Here is a 21,500-nt window from a genome sequence, read left to right on the forward strand (position 1 = left end):
CGGGGGAACACAACGGGAAGGGCCTTTCCCACCGTGTGCGTGGATCCGGCAGGGGGATGGGGACAGGATCCTCCTCGAGGACACAGGGACAGATTCCCCGCCAGGTGCCATGGCCCTGTGGATCCTCGGGGACTCCCCAGCAGGACGCGGCCATCGATGTGGTCCCTGTGCTCCAGCCCCCCGCAGCACTGGACCCACGGCCGGGGGATGTTCCCCTCCCAGCCCCAGCGGCTCTCCCGGGATTCAGGACCCCGCAGAGGTCCCGCTCGGGGCCCCTCGACCCGGTGTCCCCCGCTCGTTCCCGGGGACGCGATCCCCGCGGGGCCCACGAGAGACACCGCGACACCTGCGGACACGCCCACTGACCACGCCCACCCAGAGACCACGCCCACCAATTACGACACCTTTCACGCTCACGTCCCCCGCGACGCTCCCGCCTAATCAAAGCCCCGCCCCTTCCCTCGGCGCTCGCGCCCTTTTCCTGCCACGCCCCCCGGCCAAAGCTCCGTCCCCACCCCAGACCACGCCCCAATTGGAGCGATGTACCCTACGCAGACCCCGCCCAGAGCCCCGCCCCTCCACATGTCCCCGCCCCTTCCCCGCTCTCCCCGCCGCTGCCAGGCCACGGCCCCACGTCAGACCACGCCCATCGAATATCCAAACCCGCCAATCAGGCCCCGCCCCCTCCCGCCCCGCCCTCAGCCGAGACCACGCCTTCTGGCCTCGGCGCAGGCGTCGTTCACAGTGCCCCGGCCTGGCCCCGCCCCTCCATAGTCCCCGCCCCTTTCACCGCCCTCCGCCGGGACTGCAGTTCCCATCATGCCGCGCGCGCGGAAGGGGCGTGGCCGCGGCGCCGCTTCCGTGCTGGCGGCGAGACCGAGGAGCGGCAAGATGGCGGCGGCGGCGGTGCTGGAGCTGCAGCGCGCGCAGTCCCTGCTCTCCACCGACCGCGAGGCCTCCATCGGCATCCTGCACTCCATCGGTGAGCGCCGGCCCGCCGCCCGCGCCGCCCGCGTCCCGCCGCCACCCGCGTCGCGTAGAGCCCCGCGCCACCGCCGCTGCTGACTCACCGTGCGCGCCGGGCGGGAACGCGGCCTGGGCCCGGCTCCGAGGCGCTTCACCGCGCCGAGACGGCACCGGCGGCGGCCCCCGCGCGTGGGGGCACGGCTGGCAGGAGCCGTCGGTGCGGGGCGGAGCAGGGGCCGCGGTTCGGGAGCCCGGCGTGGGGCCGGTGCCCGGTGCGTGTCCGCGGAGCCGCTCAGAGCAGTCCCGGAGCCGGCTCGGCCGCTGCTCCCCGTCCGGCTGGAATGGAGCTGCCGGCCCGAGATCTCCGATCGGCCCGTGCGGGGCCCTGGCGGTGCCGGTACCGGGTGTCGCGGCTGTTGGCTCGGGCCGGTTCGCGGCGTGTTTGGGGTGCGGTGTCACGGCCCGGTCCGGCCGTGCCCGAGGCCGGGCCCGCTCCGCCGGCAGCGATGGTTCCTCCCTCGGCGCTGCCATTCCGCCGGTGCTAACTCGCCTTCCCAGCGCTGCTCGCACGGAGCCGGGGGAGCTTTCCCGGGTGCGGCGGCCGAGCTCCGCTCCTCGCTGGAGAACTTCCCTCAGGGTTCGCTTCTCCGTGCCCCAGCCGGCTGCCGGTCCCGGCACGGGCCCCTTTGGGCTGCGGTGCCAGGGAGGTCTCGGTGCTCCGAGGACGTTTGGAGGTGGTGTGGGCACCCCGCCTGCTCTGGGGGTCGAGGCTGGGGCGTGCGGCCCTCGAAACTGGTGTTTGAGCCAGAAGTTCTTGATTGTTGTGGTGTGTTGTGACCTCTGCCGTGATGCTGTGACCTGCTGTCACCCTGCTGTGTCGGGCAAAGTTTTCCGAGTGTCCCTGTCAGACCTTGGAGGTGTTGTCAGGGCTTTCAGAGTTGTTTGTCCCTCAGTGTTTTTCTGGCTGTTCAGTAGGAGCTGCAGCTCTCAGCGGGTCAGGCTCAGTCAGGACTCACGGGCCCTGGTGTGGGTTGGGAGGATCAGGAGTGGCCCAGACAATGTTGCTGTGATGCTTTTCTCCTTTAGAGCAAAGAGCTCACTTTTGGTAGGGAATTACAGGGGATGGGAGCCACAGTTTCAGTTCCCTAGAGCCGGGATTTTGGCTCTGTTTATGTGAAAGTTGGAGGAGCTCCCTGCACTGGGGGTCGTGGCAGGCAAGGAAGGGCACTGTGTGGTGGATGACTCGAATGGAATTGATGCTGTGCTCACTCAGGTGGTGCTGCTGCCTGTCATTTGTCCCTTTATCTGCCTCAGAGCAGAATCACTTCCTGGAGCGGAGGGTGATGGCACTGCCAGGACTGATGGCAGCGGGTGTGACACCAGAGTGGGTAGGGATGTACCCACCTCACTTTGCTGATGTTGTGCTGTATTTTGTCCACGGGATCTCAGCTTAATACACAAAGCAGCAACATCAACAATCCCAGAGTGGAGTATCCAACCCCAGAAATGCCTTTAGATGTCTCTTACCTGGTTCTGTGACTCCAGTGTGGTCTGGTTCTGTGATGCTGTTTGGAAGTGACACTTGCACAGCTGCAGAAGCTGAGATTGTTCATACCTGGAGCTGGAGTGAGCAGTGGGGTCTGTGGGCTGGTAAAGCCCCTGTAGAGCACAGACAAAGCACTGCAAACTTCCCTGCACTGGATTTAAACTTCCCAGACCTCTTGGGCCAGGCTGAACTCCCTGGTGCCTGTCGGAGCAGGTCCTGCTTTGGGTACCTCTCCAGGAGCTGAGCAGCAGTTGATGATTTTCCACCTGAAGCATCACTAAAGGCAACTTCCCTGCTCTTTTTCTTCCCAGTGAAACGTGATGTCCAGGAAAACGATGAGGAAGCGGTGCAAGTCAAAGAGCAGAGCATCCTGGAGCTGGGGTCACTGCTGGCCAAGACTGGGCAGGCAGAAGGTGAGCCTGAAATCAGGAACTGAGGTAACAGGCAGGAGATCCTGCAGCCAATGGACCTGGTCTCCTTACTTAGTGGGGTAGCTGGAAAAACAGCTTTTGGCAGGAAATGTTCTCTCAGAGACGAGACAGAAACTAAAAAACAAATAAAGAACATAAATATTAATTTGGTGTTGCTTGGCACAGTGTTCCAAACAATGCACAGTTCAGTCTGTGGCCCTTTGATGTGGGGCTGTTTCAGTATGAGTGACTAAAGTTTTGCTAAGTTGTTATGTTTGAGATGAGAGGTGTCTCCTGGTTGGTTTCAAATGGGAAAGTTTGTTCTATAAAATACTTCCTCACCAGCAGCTCCCCTCACAATCAATTGATTTCTCTGCTGGACCATTACATCAGCAGCCCCTACCCAGCTTTGCATGGCACAGTCCCTCTATTGTGAGGGGTCAGGGATGGAGTCAAGTTCTGTGTTCAGTGATGATTTTGAGTCTGTTCCTGTCTCCTGTTTCCTGGAGAGCTCAAGGTTGGTTGTTTTGCACTCAGCATTTTACGGCTGTGCTGTTCCTTTCCCTTGGAGCATTTCAGGACACTCTCTTGTACCAGAGTGTTCTGTGGTTGGGTTTGCAGCCCTGGGCAGTGGAAAATGTTTGCTTGCAAGTCTGGCAGGGGGTGGGGAAAGCACTCAGCAGAAGGTTCAATCTTAGTGGAAGTGTTGGGACACCAACAGGCCTAACTTTGGAGTAGCTCATGGAAAGCTGTGGAGGGCTCAGCCATGGGTCCAGGTCACAGTTTGTATGTATTGTGAAATGTTCCTTGGTGTCCCACTGGGCTTAGGAAACTCCTGTTGGGCTGGGCCATTTCACTGCTCTGCCCACATCACATGTGCTGGAATGAGCATTCCAGCCCTGATCCCACTGTGGATTGCAGCTGGACAAGGCTGGGGACAGTGGATGACTGGCCCTGAGAGAGTGCTGGAAACAAAGGTGCTGTTCTTGTCACCTCCCTTAGGTGTGCACCTCTGATTCCTGCTGGGGGTTGCTTTTACGGTCCCTGGGGAAAAACAAACCCTTCCAGCACAGGATTCACCTGCTCCTGCAGGACAGAGGAAGCTGCTGTGCAAGTGCCCTGTTACTGGCTGAAGTCAGTGTGGGTGTCTGTGCTGTGCCAGTGCCCTTTGCACCCTGATGTTTGCTCACCAGAGGTCACCAAACATGGCTAGGCCCTGCAGCAGGGAAAATGTGTGTGTTTGGGTGAAAAGGGGGAAATCAGAGTCTCTCCAGGTCAGTGTGGATGTGCTGCTGTGGTGCTTGTGGCCTCCTCACCTCTGCAGAGCTTGGGGCAGTTTTGAGTTTAGGCTGAAGTTTGGCACAAGGATAAAGAGCTCCAGGGTTTTCCCAGAGGGTGGGCATTGATAGATTTATTTTCTTTCAAGAGGAAGGCTGATGAATTGAAAATAATACTGTTAACTGGGCTGTAATACTGTCAGTGTTGTGAGGGGGCAAACATAGAATGTATTTGTGGTCTATTAAAAGTACCACTGAACTGCAGAGTGAGTGTGTTCTGGAGGGAAGAAAATGGACTTAGTGCCATTCAGAAGCCAGGTGTGTGTGTATGTGCAGCTCAGAGTGAGATCAGCAGGATTTGGAGGTGTTTTCTGGAGTTGTGGAACTGGGGGATGAAGGAAAGGCTGTTGCTGGAGCTGTGGGAAGGGCTCTGTCCCTTCCCCTCCTGTCAGCTTTGCGGGTAGGAGTGACAAGTCAGGGGCAAATAGCACCATGACCAACTACAGCTGTTCTCAGAGACCCCAGTGCTGGGCAGACATGGATTTCATCCTGTGGCTTTCACTGCACAGCATTTGGTTTTAGCCAGTGGAACTTCCTGGACAGGTTTGAGGGGTTCCAGTGCCCAAAGAGGCGGTGGCTGCTCTCTCCCTAGAAGTGGATATTGGGCAGGAATTGTTTCCTGTGAGGGTGGGCAGGCCCTGGCACAGGTGCCCAGAGCAGCCTGGGCTGCCCCTGGATCCCTGGCAGTGCCCAAGGCCAAGCTGGACATTGGGGCTGGAGCAGCCTGGGACAGTGAGAAGTGTCCCTGCCATGGCAGGGCTGGCACTGGATGAGTTTTAAGGTCCCTTCCAACCCAAACTATTCTGTGATTCTGTGACTCTGCTGAACTGCAGCCTTTGTTTACAAAAATAACAATAATACAAGTGATCCCTTTCAATCCTTAATCTTTATCAAGCAGATAAACCTGTAGATTGATTACTTTTCTTTATGTCCATTCCAGATTTTTATAGCATTTCACAGGACTATAGGGTTGGAATAACTTGGATCGGGAATTTGGATAGGTGGAGTGTTAGCTGTTGGAAGCACTTCCCTGAGCATGAGCTGTAGGCTTCATTTTCCAGAGCTGCTGCTCATCACTCCTGCAGAGCTGTCAATCCCACCCCTTTACCAGGCATTGCATTTTCTTCAGAAAAATAAAATCCTAAAAATAGTTGGTGGTTACGTTGGTAGGAGAGAGAAATTTCTGTGGGAACTTTGAGCCTGCATGGCTGAATGTGGAGTTTGCAGAATTCACAGCTGCATTCCAGCTGTTGACTTGGGATCTGCTTTCTGGGGAGTTCTGGGGCAGCTCTGGAGCACATCAGTGGGATGATAAACAGTGCAGTGTGTTCCACTGGAGTTTTCCTTCTTTGTTCTGAAGTTCCTGTGGGAAAGAGTGTGTTGGGCATTGATTCCATTGGTCCTGAGGAGGTGGTGGAGTGCAGGGGGGCACAGGAGGAGGGTTCCTGGTAGTGTTTGAGAGCTGATGGACCTTGGAGAGCCTCAGTAAGACAGATCCAGAGCCCACCTTTCCCAGCTGCCACCGAGATGCTGCAGAGGAGCTCTGTGCAGAACTGATGTGTTGGATTGTCTGTGGTTGGTTGTTTGCTGTGTTTGAGACCGAAGCACTTGCCTTGGATTAAAGTGATTGGGATTTGCATCCAGGAGTTATACTGAAGATTAAATGGACCCCAGAACAGCACGGTGTGGGAAAAGTTATGGAGCAGCACATTCCTTGTGGAATAAAGACTGCCAGCCTGCAGGTTGCAATCTGGGGTGTTGTTTCTGCACCTTAAGTGTAGAAAAAGCTGCCTGTTTATGGTCTGGCAGAGAAAAAACCAAACTTTTATGGAAGCAGGTGTGGCAGTCAGAGCATCCTGTGGTGTTCTTGTATTGAGTCCAGGTGGTTTGCTGGGGTCAGGATCTCCTGCACCACAATTTGGGAAATAAAGCTGAGGATCACATTTGAGATAAGTTCTCTTTGTTCTAAATCTGTACTTTGCGATGTTTGGAAACCTTCCAGTGCCTTAACAGGCTCCAGGAGCTGGAGAGGGACCTGGACAAGGACCTGGAGGGACAGGACACAGGGAATGACTTCCCTGTCAGAGGGCAGGGTTAGGTGGGATATTGGGAAGGAATTCCTGTGAAGGAACTCCCTGTGAGAGTGGTGAGGTCCTGGCACAGGCAGGTCCTGGCAGCTGGGGCTGCCCCTGGATCCCTGGCAGTGCCCAAGGCAGGGTTGGACGGGGCTTGGAGCAGCCTGGGACAGTGGAAGGTGTCCCTGCCCATGGTGAGGGTGGAGCTGGGTGGGCTTGAAGGTCCCTCCCAACCCAAACCATTCTGGAATTCTATGATCACTATAAGTGATTGGGAAAAAGTGAGTTCCACATGTTAAGAGTGTGATAAATGAGGTGTATCAGACTTGATCAAACTTAAAGTTAATAGGTTAAAAAAGGTCAAAAATATGAAGAATCATTTTTAGATATTAATGAGATGCTGTCATAACAATTAGCATTAGCATTCCTTAGCATTACTGCTAAATGAAATACAGAAGAGCCCTTGTTTACATTTGTTTTTATTGGAATTCTTCCAAACTGAAATTCTCATGATACTCCTCCATATACTAATTGAAATAAAATTAGACTAATCTCTTATTTTAGTTTTGATTTAGTACCAGTTTGCTGGAGAAGATTTCTGAATTAGTCATTACCAGCTTTGTTTTGATTTTTCTTTTCTGTGGAATCTTGTAAACACAGTAGTGTGAGATCCACCTGATATTTGGGTGAGACTTGGAAATCTGGGGCAGAGAGCTGTGATTTCAGTGTGCAGCCCTGGTGCTGATGAGTCAGCACTGAACCCTGCCCCTCTGCAGGATCATCTTCCCAAACTGGGAGCAGCCCTGGCTGGGACCTCCCCAAAAGCACATGGTGTTTGTTGTAGGAGACTTTTCACTTGTGTTCTGCAGTTCCTCCATGTCCAGCATTCCTGAGTGGCTCTGAGTGCTGGAGCTACTGTGCTCTGACTGCCACATTCCTCTGCTCCCTGGGAATGACACTTCAGTGTTTCTCCATTAAAAAAAGGCATTTCCTTTTTCCACCTCTTATAAAGACAGGTTTTATAACTGAATTAATGAGGAGACTTAGAAGCAGAAATGTAGTTAAGTGAGGTCAGAGCTGATCAGGTAGAGGTGGAGTTGGAGTGTTAAGGAATATGATTTTCCAGTGGTGGAGCACAAGGTGGATCCAACATCCTGGGCTTGGCTAGGTGGGGCAGATTAAAGCATGAAACTGTGAGTTAATAAAAACACACCTAAATTATAAACTCCATCCCTCACTTTATAGAAAAATCTCAAAGCATTTACTATATCCTTACATTTTCAAAGATGCCTGAGGCCGTGGCAGCTGGGGAGCTGCAGTGACAGGCAGTGCTGTGCTGAGGCTGGAGCCCCCAGTCCCCTGTGCAGTCCCTGTTTGCTTCAGGGCTGCCCTGCAGGTGACATTTGTTGCTCTGTTCTGTGGATGACACTGAAAAACCACCCGGGAAATGTTTGGTGTGACAATTCCTGCCCGTACATGTGATGTGTGGCTGCTCCAGCTCGGTGCAGCTCTTGGCTGGGGGGTTGTGTTTCACGTTGTGGGGATTTTGCAGAGCTGGGAGGACTCCTGAAGTACGTCCGGCCCTTCTTGAACTCCATCAGCAAAGCCAAGGCCGCGCGCCTGGTCCGCTCCCTGCTCGACCTCTTCCTGGACATGGAGGCAGCCACAGGACAGGAGGTGAGGCTGCAGTTCCTGCACCAGGCTGTTCCTCAAAAGCCTGCAACACCATTATCTGACCTAGTTTGCTTCTCACTGAAGAATTATTCATGTCAGGAAGCAGACTTTTAATGCATTTGGATGTATTTTATAAATAAAACATCAGATAATTGAATTCATAACCATGTTTTTCTGCAAACCTCTCCCTGCTGCAGGTTAGGAACAACTCCCACCATAGGCATTTGTCTTCGATTCATGTTGCTTCCTTAAGTTGTGCCAGGGAAGGTTTAGATTGGATATTAGGGGAAATTCCTGTACTGAATGGGTTGTCCAGCCTGGGACACAGGTGCCCAGGGCAGTGCTGGAGTCCACATCCCTGGAAGGATTTAAAAGCCATGTGGATGTAGCACTTGGGGATGTGGGCCAGTGATGGCCTTGGCAGTGCTTGGGGAATGGTTGGACTCAAAGACCTTAGAGGGCTTTTCCAACCTCACTGACTGTAGGTGCAGCATTGGGAGTATTTTGTAGTGTGATCAGTGTTGGGAATGTTTTTCCAGGGAGCTTGGAGTGGGAATGGTGGGGGTGCTGTGGGAAGAGCTGGAAGAGCCACTGCTCGGGGGCTGTCCAGGAGCTGGTCTGGATTGCACATGGACACACCTGTGATGGGTGTTTTACTGCACAGAGACACAAAAATTACTCCTGAAGCAGGAGTGGAAATGGTTTTGCAGCTACCAGGTGTGAATTGCTTCAGTGGATGAGCTCCCCTGCCAGAAAATCCAAGACAGTCTGAGATAGTGCCCAGTTAGAGTTCACTCCATTCTCATCAGCTCCATAGGATACAGCTGTCTGAGTTTTTCTTTTTTTTCCCTAATTGTTTTTTTTTTCTTTGGGGGTGGGATAAGGACAGGAGCACCTTGGGAGTGCCCTGCAGAGGGTTGTGCTGGCACAGGAAGGGTCTGAGCAGTAGGTTAGGGACAAAACCCACATGAAACCTGCATTCAAGGACTGGCAGACTGCAGGCTGGAGAGGTTCTTCCATGCTGAGGGGCAGGTGACATTCTCATTAGCCAAATTAGCACAAAATTAGGCACGTTAGAGCTGTCATCCTCTAGTGCAGGTAACCCAGCCAATGTCCCTTGTTTGCTGTTCAGTCCTTGTGGCTTGTGGGTAATGAATGGTGACAGAATGTTTTCCCCCCTCTTTCTTTAGCAAACAACTTTAGGTCAGGGGAAATGGGGTGGGTTGTGCAGGTGAGAAGGGAGAACTCCTAAAAATGTCAGGAGGAAATGAGTAGCTACATGCTTTTCTCAAGGTAATTTGGTGTAATGGACAATATTCGGATGCAGTTGCAAAGGAGGAACAGGTTGGAGTAATGGTGATGGAAATAATAAAAAGTCAGTCCAAATAGTCACTTTAGACATATTCTTGAGCCAAACCCAAAACCTTAAGGAAGATGACATCAACCTTTGAGGTCCTTGATGCAGCAATCTCAAATCCTTTCAGAAATGTTCTGAGGATTGTCTGCTTCCTCAGAGTAACTCACATCCAGAATGCTCCCAGGAGCCCAGTAAAGCAGTGAAATTGGAGATTTTTTCAGCTCCTAATGCTCCAGCTATCACCCTGTAATAAATTGAAGCTTCATAATGGCTTTTCATAAAATGTTCACATTTAATAAGCAGTGAGAAGGATCTGACAAGGCCTGCAGTGTTGAGCTGCAATCCAGAGGTTTTGGGAAGAGGCATTCCTGAGCCTGGCACCACAGGATGACTTACTGTGCATTACTGGTCAGATAAGATACATTAATATCTAATTGAGATGGAGCAGTTCTGCTTTATCCATCAAGGGAGTCTCAGCCTGAAAAATATGGGAATATTCTGAGTTTCTTTGCTGTGCTTTGAAATGATGGATGAGGCCCCCAAAGCAGAGCCCAGCACCTCTGCTCTTTTATACAGATTACAGTATCTACCTAGGCCCTAAAGCACATGAAATTTATTTTTCTTTATTGAAAATACACCATGACTATGGGTTTAAACTCTGGGAAAGTGTTAGTGCCTACCCCAAATGCTTTCATTTGACACCTTTGGTGCCGTTGGGAGGCATTTGGGGTGGGCACTGACTAAGAAAATGTCTAGAATTGACTGATTTCTTTCTGCTCCCTTTAAGGTTGACTTGTGTTTAGAGTGTATTGAATGGGCCAAATCAGAGAAGAGGACTTTCCTGCGCCAGGCTCTGGAGGTAGGTCCCAGATCCCAAACATGTGGAGCATGTCACATTTAATACCTGTAAAAGTAGAGCACTTGTGTGCTGTTCAGATCTTTCTATGTGTCAGGGGACAACATTAATTACACTGAAATTATCCTTTAAAGTGCAGGGTTTTACTCCTTGTGCATTAGGCCTTGCACAACTGCACCACACAATGTGACAAATACAGATTAATGTAGTGAAATCTGTGCAGAGAAGAATACAAAGCTTCATTTTACAAAACAAATCTGTTCTGGCTTTCCTCACAGCAGTTCCTTTTCTGTTCTCCAGGCGAGGCTGGTCTCTCTCTACTTCGACACCAAGAGGTACCAAGAAGCTCTGCAGCTAGGTGAGGCTCCCACTAGGTGGTGGTAAATCTTTACTGTTAATTTGCTTCTGACAAGGAAAGCCATTGCCTGTGTTGTGTTCCTTGAAAAGCTTTGCAGGATTTGGGTCTCTTAATTTCTCAGTGCTGATCCAGTTCTGCCACCTTTTGCTGTAGCTGGGTGATAACAGTTCTTAGAGGTGCCTTTGTTCTTGTTGTTTCACCATCCTTAGCCACCTCACCTGGGCCTAAGGCCAGTTTGGATGGGGTTTGGAACATCCTGGGAGGTATCCCTGCTCATTTGAGATTGGAATGAGATGAGCTTTAATGCCCCTTCCAACCCAAACCACTCTGGGATTCTGTGACTTGTTTGTTGCAGATAATTTTGGGAGCTGTAGGCCACAGGTTTGGCTCCTGCTGGAGCATGCTTGAATACTCTGCTGTGGCCACAGAGGCTGAAGGGAGAAAGCAGCTTTTTTCCAGTTTGCTCAAACGTAGCCAGGAGTAAAACCTGGAAATGGCAAAACCTCTGTGGGTGTCATTAGCCAAAGTCTTATGGAGGCTTTAAGAATTTGCCCCTGCACCACCCAAGGGATGATAATGAAGCAGTGAACTCCTGCTCTGCCCCAAAGCAGAGTAAAGCAGAACCTCTTTCAGCTCCCCTGGTGCTTTTAAAATGCTCATTTTGCAAATGCCTGCAGTGCTGTTCAGTGAGGTTTAAGCTGTGAGGTTTAGGCTGTCTGGGGGCTGTTTGCACAGCCTGTTCTGCCATGCTCAGGGACATGGACTACATGGACACAGCCTGAACTGCTCACCTGGGACCCAGAACTTCTTAACCTGTGTGGTGGCATGAGCCTGTGTCATGTCCAGTCACCTGGCTGATGTGTATCTCATCAGAATGTTGAGGTCATGGAATTCCATATGGAATTAGAACTAGTTTGCATAGGGATAGGTAATGAACTCAGGTTTAAACTGATCAGAGGCCACACTCCAAAGCTGTGCTTAATTTAATCCCTTGGCTGGTGGTGGGACAGCTTGGGGACTTGGGAAGTACCCCTAGAGCAGGCTCTGATGCTTTGTCAGGGTGTCAGTGTTGTGCACAGCACTCCTGTGTGGCTGAGGAGGTGGCTGTGTCCATGGCTGTGGGGAGTAGGTGCAAGCAGAGTCTCTCAGGGATGATTCCAGGGAGAATCCATTTGTTTCTGCCCAGATCTGCAGTTTTAGCTCTGGTTATCACCTCCTGAGCACAGTAAAGGAGGAGGAGGTTTTTATCTCTGCTTACCCTAAGTTAGCTCTTCAGTGGGGGAAAGAAGAGGACAAGTTTCCTTTAGGACTGGCTCATTCTGTCCTCACAAGGCTGTGCTGTGGCAGCTTGTCTTGGTATTTCTTAGGCTTTCCCTTCCTGCCTCACCTGTAGATACCCTGTGTTAAAATCATTCCTTCCTCACTCCATGTTCTTAGGAGTTTCTTGAGAATGCTCTGTGATGCAGAGGGGGCAGTTCTGCTGGAGCTCCCTGTGGGAGAGGGAGATCACCTGGGAACAGGTGCCAGAGTGACCATCCCAACTGCCCAGCCCCTCCAGGACACTGCTGCCCACACCCCCCCTCTGACACAAAACTGCTTCATCCTCCTGCTGTGGACTGGCACTGTCCCACCATTATTCCCTGTCCCTTGCTTTTTCTTGGAAGAACAGGTTGTGTGAGCCTCGTGTCCCTCCCTCAAAGCCCTGGCTGCTGGGGGAGGACAGGTGGCCCCTGGAGAGACGTGGTTTGTGTGGATGCTGATGCAGAGCAGGTCACAGTTTTGTCCTTGCCCTCTGCCAGGCTCCCAGCTGCTTCGGGAGTTGAAGAAGATGGATGACAAGGCACTGCTTGTGGAAGTGCAGCTTTTAGAGAGCAAGACTTACCATGCCCTGAGCAATCTGCCAAAAGCAAGAGCAGCCTTAACCTCGGCACGTACCACGGCCAATGCCATCTACTGTCCCCCCAAGCTGCAGGCAGCGCTGGACATGCAGTCAGGTGAGCTCTGGGACAAGAACAACGCCCAGCACTTGTCCTGACACATCAGCTGTCTGATATTTGTTGTTTTCTGAGGGAATTATGGAAAGTGGTGCTTGGTGGGGCCTCAGGATACCAGCAGTTGTGCCTCAGTGGCAGTGGTACCAGCTGCAATGACATTGTTCCTGACACTGGTGTTTTCAGCCCATTTTTGAAAGCTGCCAGTGGTAGAGGGTCCAGAAGCTCCCCAGGCACTGCAGTTCCAGCCTCACACTGTGTTCCTGACCCATTACACGTTGTTCCTGACCCAGTTTGCAGGCACTTACCTGAAGTGCCCTGAACTTGTATGTCTAAAAATGTCCTTGTAAGAGAGGCTGTGGGTTTTCTTCTGATGGAGATGAGGCAAGGGGGGCACAGGAGGAAAGGATTCCCTTCACTGAAGTCACATATCAAGCACTGAACAGCCAAATTGTTCTGTCCTCTCCCAGTCATGCTCAGAATTAACTTGTTTGTGCCTCTCCCAGGTATTATCCACGCAGCAGAAGAGAAGGACTGGAAAACAGCCTATTCATATTTTTATGAGGCGTTTGAGGGCAATGATTCAATTGACAACCCCAAAGCCATCACTGCTCTGAAATACATGTTGCTGTGCAAAATCATGCTCAACAGGTAGGTGGCAGATGGTTCTGGGAAGAACACTTCCTGCATTTCCAGGGAAGGGCTTTTTGTTTATGGGACTCTGAACTAATGGGCTCAAGCAGTGTGTTTATCACCTGATCAGTGCTCCTGATGTGATGCTATTTGGGTTGTAGTACTTTGCCATCAGTTGGGGATTTTTGAGGTGCTCTGGGGTTTAAGCTGACCATGTTCCTGTGTAAAAGCTCTGCTCCCTTCCCTCTGTCTGCAGCCCAGAAGATGTGCAAGCATTAGTGAGTGGGAAGCTTGCTCTGCGGTATGCAGGAAGACAGGTATAGAAACTTAACCCTTTCCATCTTCCTCTTACCCTTCTCAATGCTGGCTATGTCAAACACTTTGCTCTTCTCATACCAAAATACCCATCACTCCTGAGTGTCCTGCACGAGATCCAGAACTGATTAAATTACCATGAGTCATTGCCAGAAGTCAGTTGCCTTCAGAGGGGTTTACAGTGATTTTCACAGCCAGAGAATTTGGGCTGCTCGCTTCATTTTCCCTGTTTTTCTCCTTCCTGCTTTTCTTCGTCAGCTACAAACTGCCTGATGCCATCAGGTCCTCATGTCCCTGCTCTCACCAGCTGCTGCAGTGTTTAAATCTGAGTTGCTGTTTTTACTTCACTGTAGCCAGTGCTGGGAATCCATTCCTGGCAGTGCAGCTGAGCAGGTGGAGACCTGGATGGTGTGAGGTGGGAGCCAGGCAGTCAGGGAGGTGTTAAAACACGTGAATGTGCCAGACTGGGAATGCTGCTCCCAAACTAAATCCAAGGATACTTGTAGAGGGTGCAGGACCACACTCCAGGTGTGCTGGGCCAGGCTGGGATCCTGCTGCCCTCAGGGGCTCAGCCTGGGATTTGCTGTGACGCAGGAGCTGCTGCTCCCCTGCCCACAGGGGATTGGGAATTAGCAGAGCTCAGTGAGTAAACATGCGTGGAAGGGTCTGACGTGGGGATATCCCTCCTGGATCAGGAAGGGCAGCCCCAATCCTACTCATCCCTTTGCCCTGCATGCCACTGGAGGCTTCCCTTCAGAGCAGGGGACCCTTGCTGTTCCCACACTGTGCTCCTGAGCCAGCCCTGACCAGCAATTCCTGCAGCCACTGGGGAGCAGGGAGAGAGCAGCCCTGGGGGAAATCCTGGAACATTCTGACTTGGAAAGGACCACAAGGATGGAGTCCAGCTCCTGGCTCTGCATGGGACAGGCCCAAAAGAGAGGGCAGCAGAAACCTGGGCCTTGTGCACCAGGGGCACCGGGCTGTCCTTGTCCTGTCCCCTGCCACTTAGGTTCTGTTCTGCTGTTCCCTGCTGGGATTACCACTGTTGGGTATAAGTGTGCTTGTTTGGGGATGAAGCTTTTGCTTCATTTCAGCAGTTCTGGGGTAGAGAAGACTCATCCCTGAAGCTGTCCATGGTGAGATGTCCATAGGAGCTGATGCCCTGCCCCTGTCATTCAGCAGAGAAGTGGCCGTGCTGAAGGGGAGAGACTCAGCAGGTGGCCCTTCATAAAGCAAGTGCCAAAATGTGCACTTCCCTTAAAAACAGCATCAAACTGGCTCCCAGCCTGCAGCTGGTGCTGTCAGACCTGGGTGTTTTTCCCTCTGGAGATGTTTCAGGTCATGTCCTGCAGCTGCCTGGCTTGTTCTCCCCTCAGCAGCTGCTCTCCCTCTGCCTGTGGCAGTGACAAGGAACATTCCTGGTTTGCTGCTTAAGCACGTTCCCAGGCTACTGCACAGTTGGCATATTCACCCTGAGAGGAGAACCCAGGAAAAAATAACCTCCTTTGGTTCTGTTTCCTCACAGACAGAAGCACTAAAATGTGTGGCACAGGCCAGCAAGAACCGGTCGCTGGCAGATTTTGAAAAGGTGAGTCAGGGACACAGAAGATGGGGCCTGGCTGGGCAAAAACCAGTCAGAAATGCCTGGTTTGGAAAGTTGTAGGAGCTGTTACATCCCACAGCAGGAAACCATGGAAACATTGATAGAAAGCAACAGTGCATCAAGAAATACCCCCCAACAATCAACCGGTTACATTTTCAGTGCGTGGGGGTAAACTTGCTTGAACCCAGTTTTTTTCCTTTTTATCTTTCTTGGGTTTTTTTTGAGAGAAAACTCAGAAGCAGTTTTTCTTTAGGTGCTGTTCACTGGGATGTGTATCTTCCTAAACTTTTTCCTGGTTTCAGCAGGAATGCTGCAGAGCACAGGGAGGGGATTCCCATTTGAGGATTGAATCCTGTCGTGCTCTGCTGCCTGTGGACAGAGAGTGGGGCTCGCTGGGCTCCTGCAGAATGAAGATAAAAGATGTTGGAAAGGCTGCTGGGCTGTCATGACCTGCTGGCTTTTAGCTAAATTAGGGATTGGATTAGCCATGGTACTTGGCTGGGCAGGGAGGGGATCTCATCCTCAGAGGACCTTGAGAAGCTGTTGCTACTGGAATTATTTCCTCCTGCTGTGTCCCCACAGGCTCTGACAGATTACAAGGTGGAGCTCAGGGACGACCCCATCATAAACACTCACCTGGCCAAGCTCTATGATAACTTATTGGAACAGAACCTGATCAGAGTCATCGAACCCTTCTCCAGAGTACAGGTAAATGTTTCCAGCAGCACCTGGACAGGCTGGTCCCTCTGTCCCTGCTGCTGGGACTGGGGATTGTTCCCACATGGAACACTTCGTACTCTGAGCTGCTCAGCACTTTCAGAGCTCAGGGTTCATCGTGTTAAAATTATGAGGAGGCTGAGGGGACCTTTGGAAAATCACATTCCAGAGTCACTGCCCTTTCCACCTGTTCCTCTCATGCTCCCGGCAAGGTGACTTGCTTTTAACCCTGAAGGTGACAGCATTTGGCTTCCAAGGCCTCTGACTGGGCAAGGCTGTGCCATAGTCTTGGAGAGGAAATACTTTACCTTTCAGAGTGAAATGGCTTTAGGGATCTAGTTCATCTTAGTTAAAATCAGATGTGAAACCTGAAGGACCTGAAGCTGAGGAGTGGAGAAAGCCACTGGAGATTTTTAGGCCAGAGCATTTTCAGGCCCTTGAGCAGTTCCATGGAAGAGCCCCAAACCTCTGTGTTGTGTGTCCAAGTGCAGCTAAAGATTTACCTAAATGTTGGTCTTTCTTATAGATTGAACACATATCCAGCCTCATCAAGCTCTCAAAGGTAAGAACCTCACCAGAAATCAATGCCATGTGTTCAGAGGGCAGAGGAGTTGGGGTTAAATGGCATTGGTCACTGGGAACTGAACATGAAGGATGACAGATGAGATCCATAGCATTTCCAGGCAAATCTCACCCTTGGGAACTAAACTCTGACACAGGCAGCTCCTGGGAGGCATCGAGGTTTCCTGTGCTCCAGACTTGGCTGTGCTGTCCCCTTCCCTCCCATGGGTTTTACTCCCTATCTTGGCTCTTGCTTTTTATTGGAGGCAGATTTTCCTCTGCTTTGTCGTGACCAGCTCAGTCTTCCCCAGTGCCCTGTGTTTAATCCCCTGAGTGTTCCCAGGGGAACCTTACTTAGACCCTCAGGATCCAGCTAATCACCCTGCAGTGTCATTAAGGATGTGTCTGTCACACTGGCTATGCAGTAACTGCTTACAGATAAGCCCAGACAGATTCAGTTTTAGGAAAATCCGCTGTAATCCCAGCCAGTTGCACCCCAGAGTGATGTTGTCTTGTACTGGCATTTAGGCCAGAGGTTGGGAAGTGAGCTGAGCTCAGCCTTTGTGGTCACAGAATCACTGAATCATTCAGGTTGAAAAAGGCCTCTGAGATCACTGAGTCCAAATATTCCCCCAGCACTGCTAAAACCACCCATGACCCTAAGTGCCACATCCACACATTTATTAAATCTGGGGATTTCACCTCTGCCCTGGGCTGGACAATCTTTTTCATGAAGAAATTTTCCCTAATGTCCAACCTAAACCTCCCCTGGCACACAGTCTGTCCCAGACTAGCTTGTGATGTTTAACACATTGTTAATGTTCAGAGTAAAAGCTGCTCTGTGTCCCCTCTGCCCAGAGAGGAGCTGCCTCCTGTGGGCCTTCCTGGTGCTGGGCAGGAGCTCAGCTGGGTCCTGCATGGATTAAATAAAACTTGGACAACTCTTGTCTAAATCCTTGCTGAACTGAGTTAGAAAGTTCCAGAACCCCCACAGGTAAAGCCTGTGTGAAGTGACAGATACAGTGTTACATGTGGGACAAGAGACATCCTGGTGCTCCCTCATTAGCAGCTGCTCCCCAATTTCCTGAGGCATCTCAAGCTGGTGGTGGTGTCCAGGCCACGTTCAGGGAGGAGGAGGTGCTGGTGAGCAGTGCTCATGTCCCAGTAGGGCTGTCAAGAGTGCAGCAGTAAAATTCATGTATTTTTAGGTATTCTGGGAGACTTCTAATTTTTCTGCTTCAATTCCAGGCTGAGGTAGAAAGGAAACTGTCACAGATGATCTTGGACAAGAAGTTTCATGGTGAGTCTCTGCATCCCTCAGCTCTGACTGCCCCGTGTTTGCACGAGCTGTGGCTGGGCTCCCCTTCCTGCTCTGGGCCTGGGGGTCCTGCTGAGGCAGCAGATGTGCAGGTGCCAGCCAGGAATGTTCCTGCTGCTGTATCACAGGTCAGGAAGGCTCTTCCTGCTGCTCCATCCACCTTCCTTAACCCAAGGGTTAATTTCAGAAATGCTGTTGGGTCCCTCTTGCTGTGACAGTATCCAGGGACAGTGTGGGACCCCCAGGTGGGCTGTCTGGCCAGGCTGGGCTCTCCCTCTTGGAGCTGACCAGGGGTGTGGTCACCTTTCCCAGCTGTTTGTGTCCAGAATGTTCTGTGGGGACACCCCATGGCCCAGTGGGGTGCTGTGGCTTGGCTGGGCCCACAGCAAACTGCTGTCCCAAAAACCTCTCAAGGATCCAGCTGTGCTCTTGGTTCTGTTGTCCCTGGATGTGGCTGAGCCAGGGGAATGCCTGGGATCAGCACGTTGGGCACAGAGTACTGCAGGGAGACAGAGTCCCCCTGGCACCTGGGCACAGCTGCAGGATGAACCAGCTGTGCTGAGCTGTCCTTGTGGGCACAGGGCCTGAGGAGGGAGGGAGATGGGAGGGAATGGGCAGGAATTCTCATCTCCTGAATGGCTTCTCAGCCTGTTCTCTGGGATGTATTCTGGGAATGCTAAAGCAGTCCTGACCAAAATCAGCCAGTCCAGCCCAACACGTGAGCCCTTCCCAAAGCCTGCACAGCTGATTGGGTGTTTCTGGGGTAGATCCCTAAATTCCTGCTGTCTGGAAGCCGTGATCCATCGAGCATTCCAGTGCTTAACAGCAGCTTGTGCCCACAGGAATCCTTGACCAGGGCGAGGGTGTCCTGATCATCTTCGACGAACCCCCTGTAGACAAAACTTATGAGGCTGCCCTCGAGACGATTCAGAACATGAGCAAAGTAGTGGATTCGCTCTACAACAAAGCCAAGAAGTTGACATAGGTGAGTGGGGCCTCCCTGGGGGCCGCAGAGCTCCGGAGTCGCTGCCAGGCCCCGCCGTGCTCCGTGTCCCTGAGCCTCGTTCCCTCTCCTGTCGAGTGACGTGGCTCTGTTTTCTCTTTACAGAGTTGAATTTGCTAGCTGTCATTTGGAGAGTGTGTGTGACAGGAGAGTGAAACCTTTGGGAAAATGTTAGGAGACTTTTTTTTTTCTTCTTTGTTCTACTTTTCGCTCGGAAAGTTTTTAAACTTCCTCATCCGGTGCATCTTGTATTCCAGACGATGCGTGTTCCAGTTTCCATGTAATCTTTACTGGCCGAACTTTGTATCTGGGGGGGGAATATTGTTTAAACAAAGAGGGTATTCTAAATAAAAGGAAAAAGGCTTACACTACCTAAACATGTGCTTTCCACTTCCTGAGGGACGGCAGAGTTCAGCAGGGACAGCGTTTTGTTACCAGTAGGTGCCCAAAACCAATTTGTTTCATCTCCTCCGCCCTGAAATCGGAGACGTGCTGGCGGTGTCCGAGCAGCCAACTCGATTCCATTTGTACTGAACCAGACAAACCCAAAATGTACAGACTGCTGGTTTCTTTTCCATCCTCAAGGCCTCCGACCCCCTGGAAAGCAGCTCCGTGATGATTTTCCTGCGGCCGCTCTCGGCGAAGGGGACGGCGCAGGTTTCCCTGGAGCCTGACTTGCATGCTCTTGTTTGCAGATAGACTTAGATTTTCAATGTTTCCTCCCTCCCCACCTGCGCTGGTAGGAGCAGCAGGTGAGACTCCAGCTGTGCCTCTGCTGCAGCAGCGCTGAGCTCTGGTTCCCCACGCGAGGTGGGACAGCCTGGCCCTCTGGAACAGCCCAGTGGGAGCTTCCTCCTCGGTCCCAAAGTCCTGGGGGGCGGAGCACGGTGTATTCCAGCATGTTCCATTTTCTGGTGAGGTTTCCAGTAAGTTTTAACGCCATTTGGGCAGTGTAAGCTTCCGCATCTCTGTCCTGCTCATTTTTATTTTTCCTTTCCCCTCTGTCTCTATTTCCCTCTCCACGTTTTCTTACAAAATTTATATTTTGTAAAAGGATTCTGTTTTATCAGGAAATATTTTGCCTTCATGCTGACTCTTAGACTGGCTGATTTTCCCCCCTTTCTGTTCACATTTTGACCTCTCTGACCTTTTATTTTATTTTATTATTCTTAATTTCCATCTCCTCCAGTCAGTCGTTGTTTGGGTTTTTGGCACCATCAATATCAAATGTACAAACGGTTCTTGCTAACCAACACCAGGTATATCTGATGTTCAGATGAGTTCCAATAAAGAATTTTTTTTTCAAAAACCTCTGTCTCCTGTCTTCAGCTGCCAGGGCAGATCCTGGGCTGGGTGCAGTGCAAACTTCTCCCTTTGCTTAAGGACAGGTGGGAATCATCCCCTCACCAAAGCATTTTTGGGGATGATATTTTGGAGACACCAAATGTGGATGTTTGAAACAGCATCACAAAAGATGTATGGATTGTGATGTGTTCCTGGCACAACAGGTTCTAGTGCTACTGAATGTGTAATAACAATAATTACTAGCACTATTATTGTGGTGAAAAACAGATTAAATGTGGCTTCTCACCCCTCCAGCCTTTCCTCATTGTGCCCTTATGCTGTGTTGGAGTCTAACAGTGCACAGGCCTGAAAGGCTGGGGAGGAGAAGGTTTAGAGTATCATTGATACAATAACTTGAATTTTAACCTCTGAAACTCCTGAGCCACCAGATGATGCAGGGAAACAACCTGCCCTCAGAGGCAGGAAAATAGCAAAGGTTTTACTCCTACACCTCAGGCAGCAGGGAAGTGCAATTCTAGTTTTAATAGTTCTTTTTTTTATCTCTTAATTCCTGAGATACTTCCCCAAACTTCTCTGTCCAGTTCCCTATGATGCCCCTGGAGTAGTATTTTCCCCAGGGATGTGTCATTTGGATGGGATTTGCTGAATTAGATGCTAGTTGTGAGTGAATGAAGAGAAATTCATTCATGGAAGCAGAGCTGGAGCTGGGACAGGCTGAGGCAGGGGCTGGGGTGGGGATGGATGTGGAGACAGAATCCTGGGAGAGCTTGGGTTGGATGGGACTTAAAACATCACCCAGTGCCACCCCTGCCATGGCAGGGACACCTCCCACTGTCCCAGGCTGCTCCAGCCCCAATGTCCAGCCTGGCCTTGGGCACTGCCAGGGATCCAGGGGCAGCCCCAGCTGCTCTGGGCACCTGTGCCAGGGCCTGCCCACCCTGCCAGGGAACAATTCCTGCCCAATATCCCATCCAGCCCTGCCCTCCTGCAGCTTCTGTTCTGATCCTCCTTGCTGGAGATCATGTCCAGCTCCAGCTGTCACCCCCAGTGGGGACAGAATTGATCCTGACCCCACAAGTGACAATGGGGGGGGGGGGCTGGCAGGTCCCTGCTTGAGGCTGAAGGGACCTGCCCAGGAGCAGGATGATGCAGCAGGGCTGTAATGACACCAGCTTTGGTGTCTTGTGTGGGATCAGGGAGCTTTAGTGACATTTCAGTCCTTGGAATTGCCTTTGGAACTGGGGTTTTCTGAGGCAACTCCCAGCATACTAAAATTAGAGTCAAACCCCCTCAAATTATACAGCCTGTTTTAAAAACCTTTAAAAAACTTTAAACCCTTTTAAAAACCCTTTTAAACTTCATAAGGCTGAACTTAAAAGCTACTGCTTGGATCTGGGAGATGTTTTAATGGACAAAGGGAATTCTCAGTGCCAGTAGTGCCCAGGCTGGGCTGTCACTGTCCCCATGGTGCAGCA

At 51.4% G+C, this 21,500-nt stretch overlaps 1 protein-coding gene across 1 annotated transcript; it reads left to right on the forward strand.

Moving 5' to 3' along the window:
- The first annotated feature begins 700 nt into the window (after positions 1-700).
- On the forward strand, positions 701-20,029 carry PSMD11 (proteasome 26S subunit, non-ATPase 11). The gene is made up of 14 exons (XM_086864763.1): positions 701-982; positions 2,824-2,925; positions 7,887-8,011; positions 10,153-10,224; positions 10,522-10,579; positions 12,379-12,573; positions 13,077-13,221; positions 13,460-13,520; positions 15,044-15,106; positions 15,704-15,829; positions 16,365-16,400; positions 17,648-17,699; positions 18,560-18,702; positions 18,826-20,029. Exons 1-13 carry the CDS (start codon positions 820-822, stop codon positions 18,700-18,702), a joined length of 1,341 nt encoding a protein of 446 aa, XP_086720889.1. The 5' UTR covers positions 701-819; the 3' UTR covers positions 18,826-20,029.
- The last annotated feature ends 1,471 nt before the right edge of the window (positions 20,030-21,500 follow it).

Source organism: Cyanistes caeruleus, chromosome 27 (genome assembly GCF_971803275.1).
Source record: "Cyanistes caeruleus chromosome 27, bCyaCae1.hap1.1, whole genome shotgun sequence".
In the NCBI taxonomy this organism is placed as follows: domain Eukaryota; kingdom Metazoa; phylum Chordata; class Aves; order Passeriformes; family Paridae; genus Cyanistes; species Cyanistes caeruleus.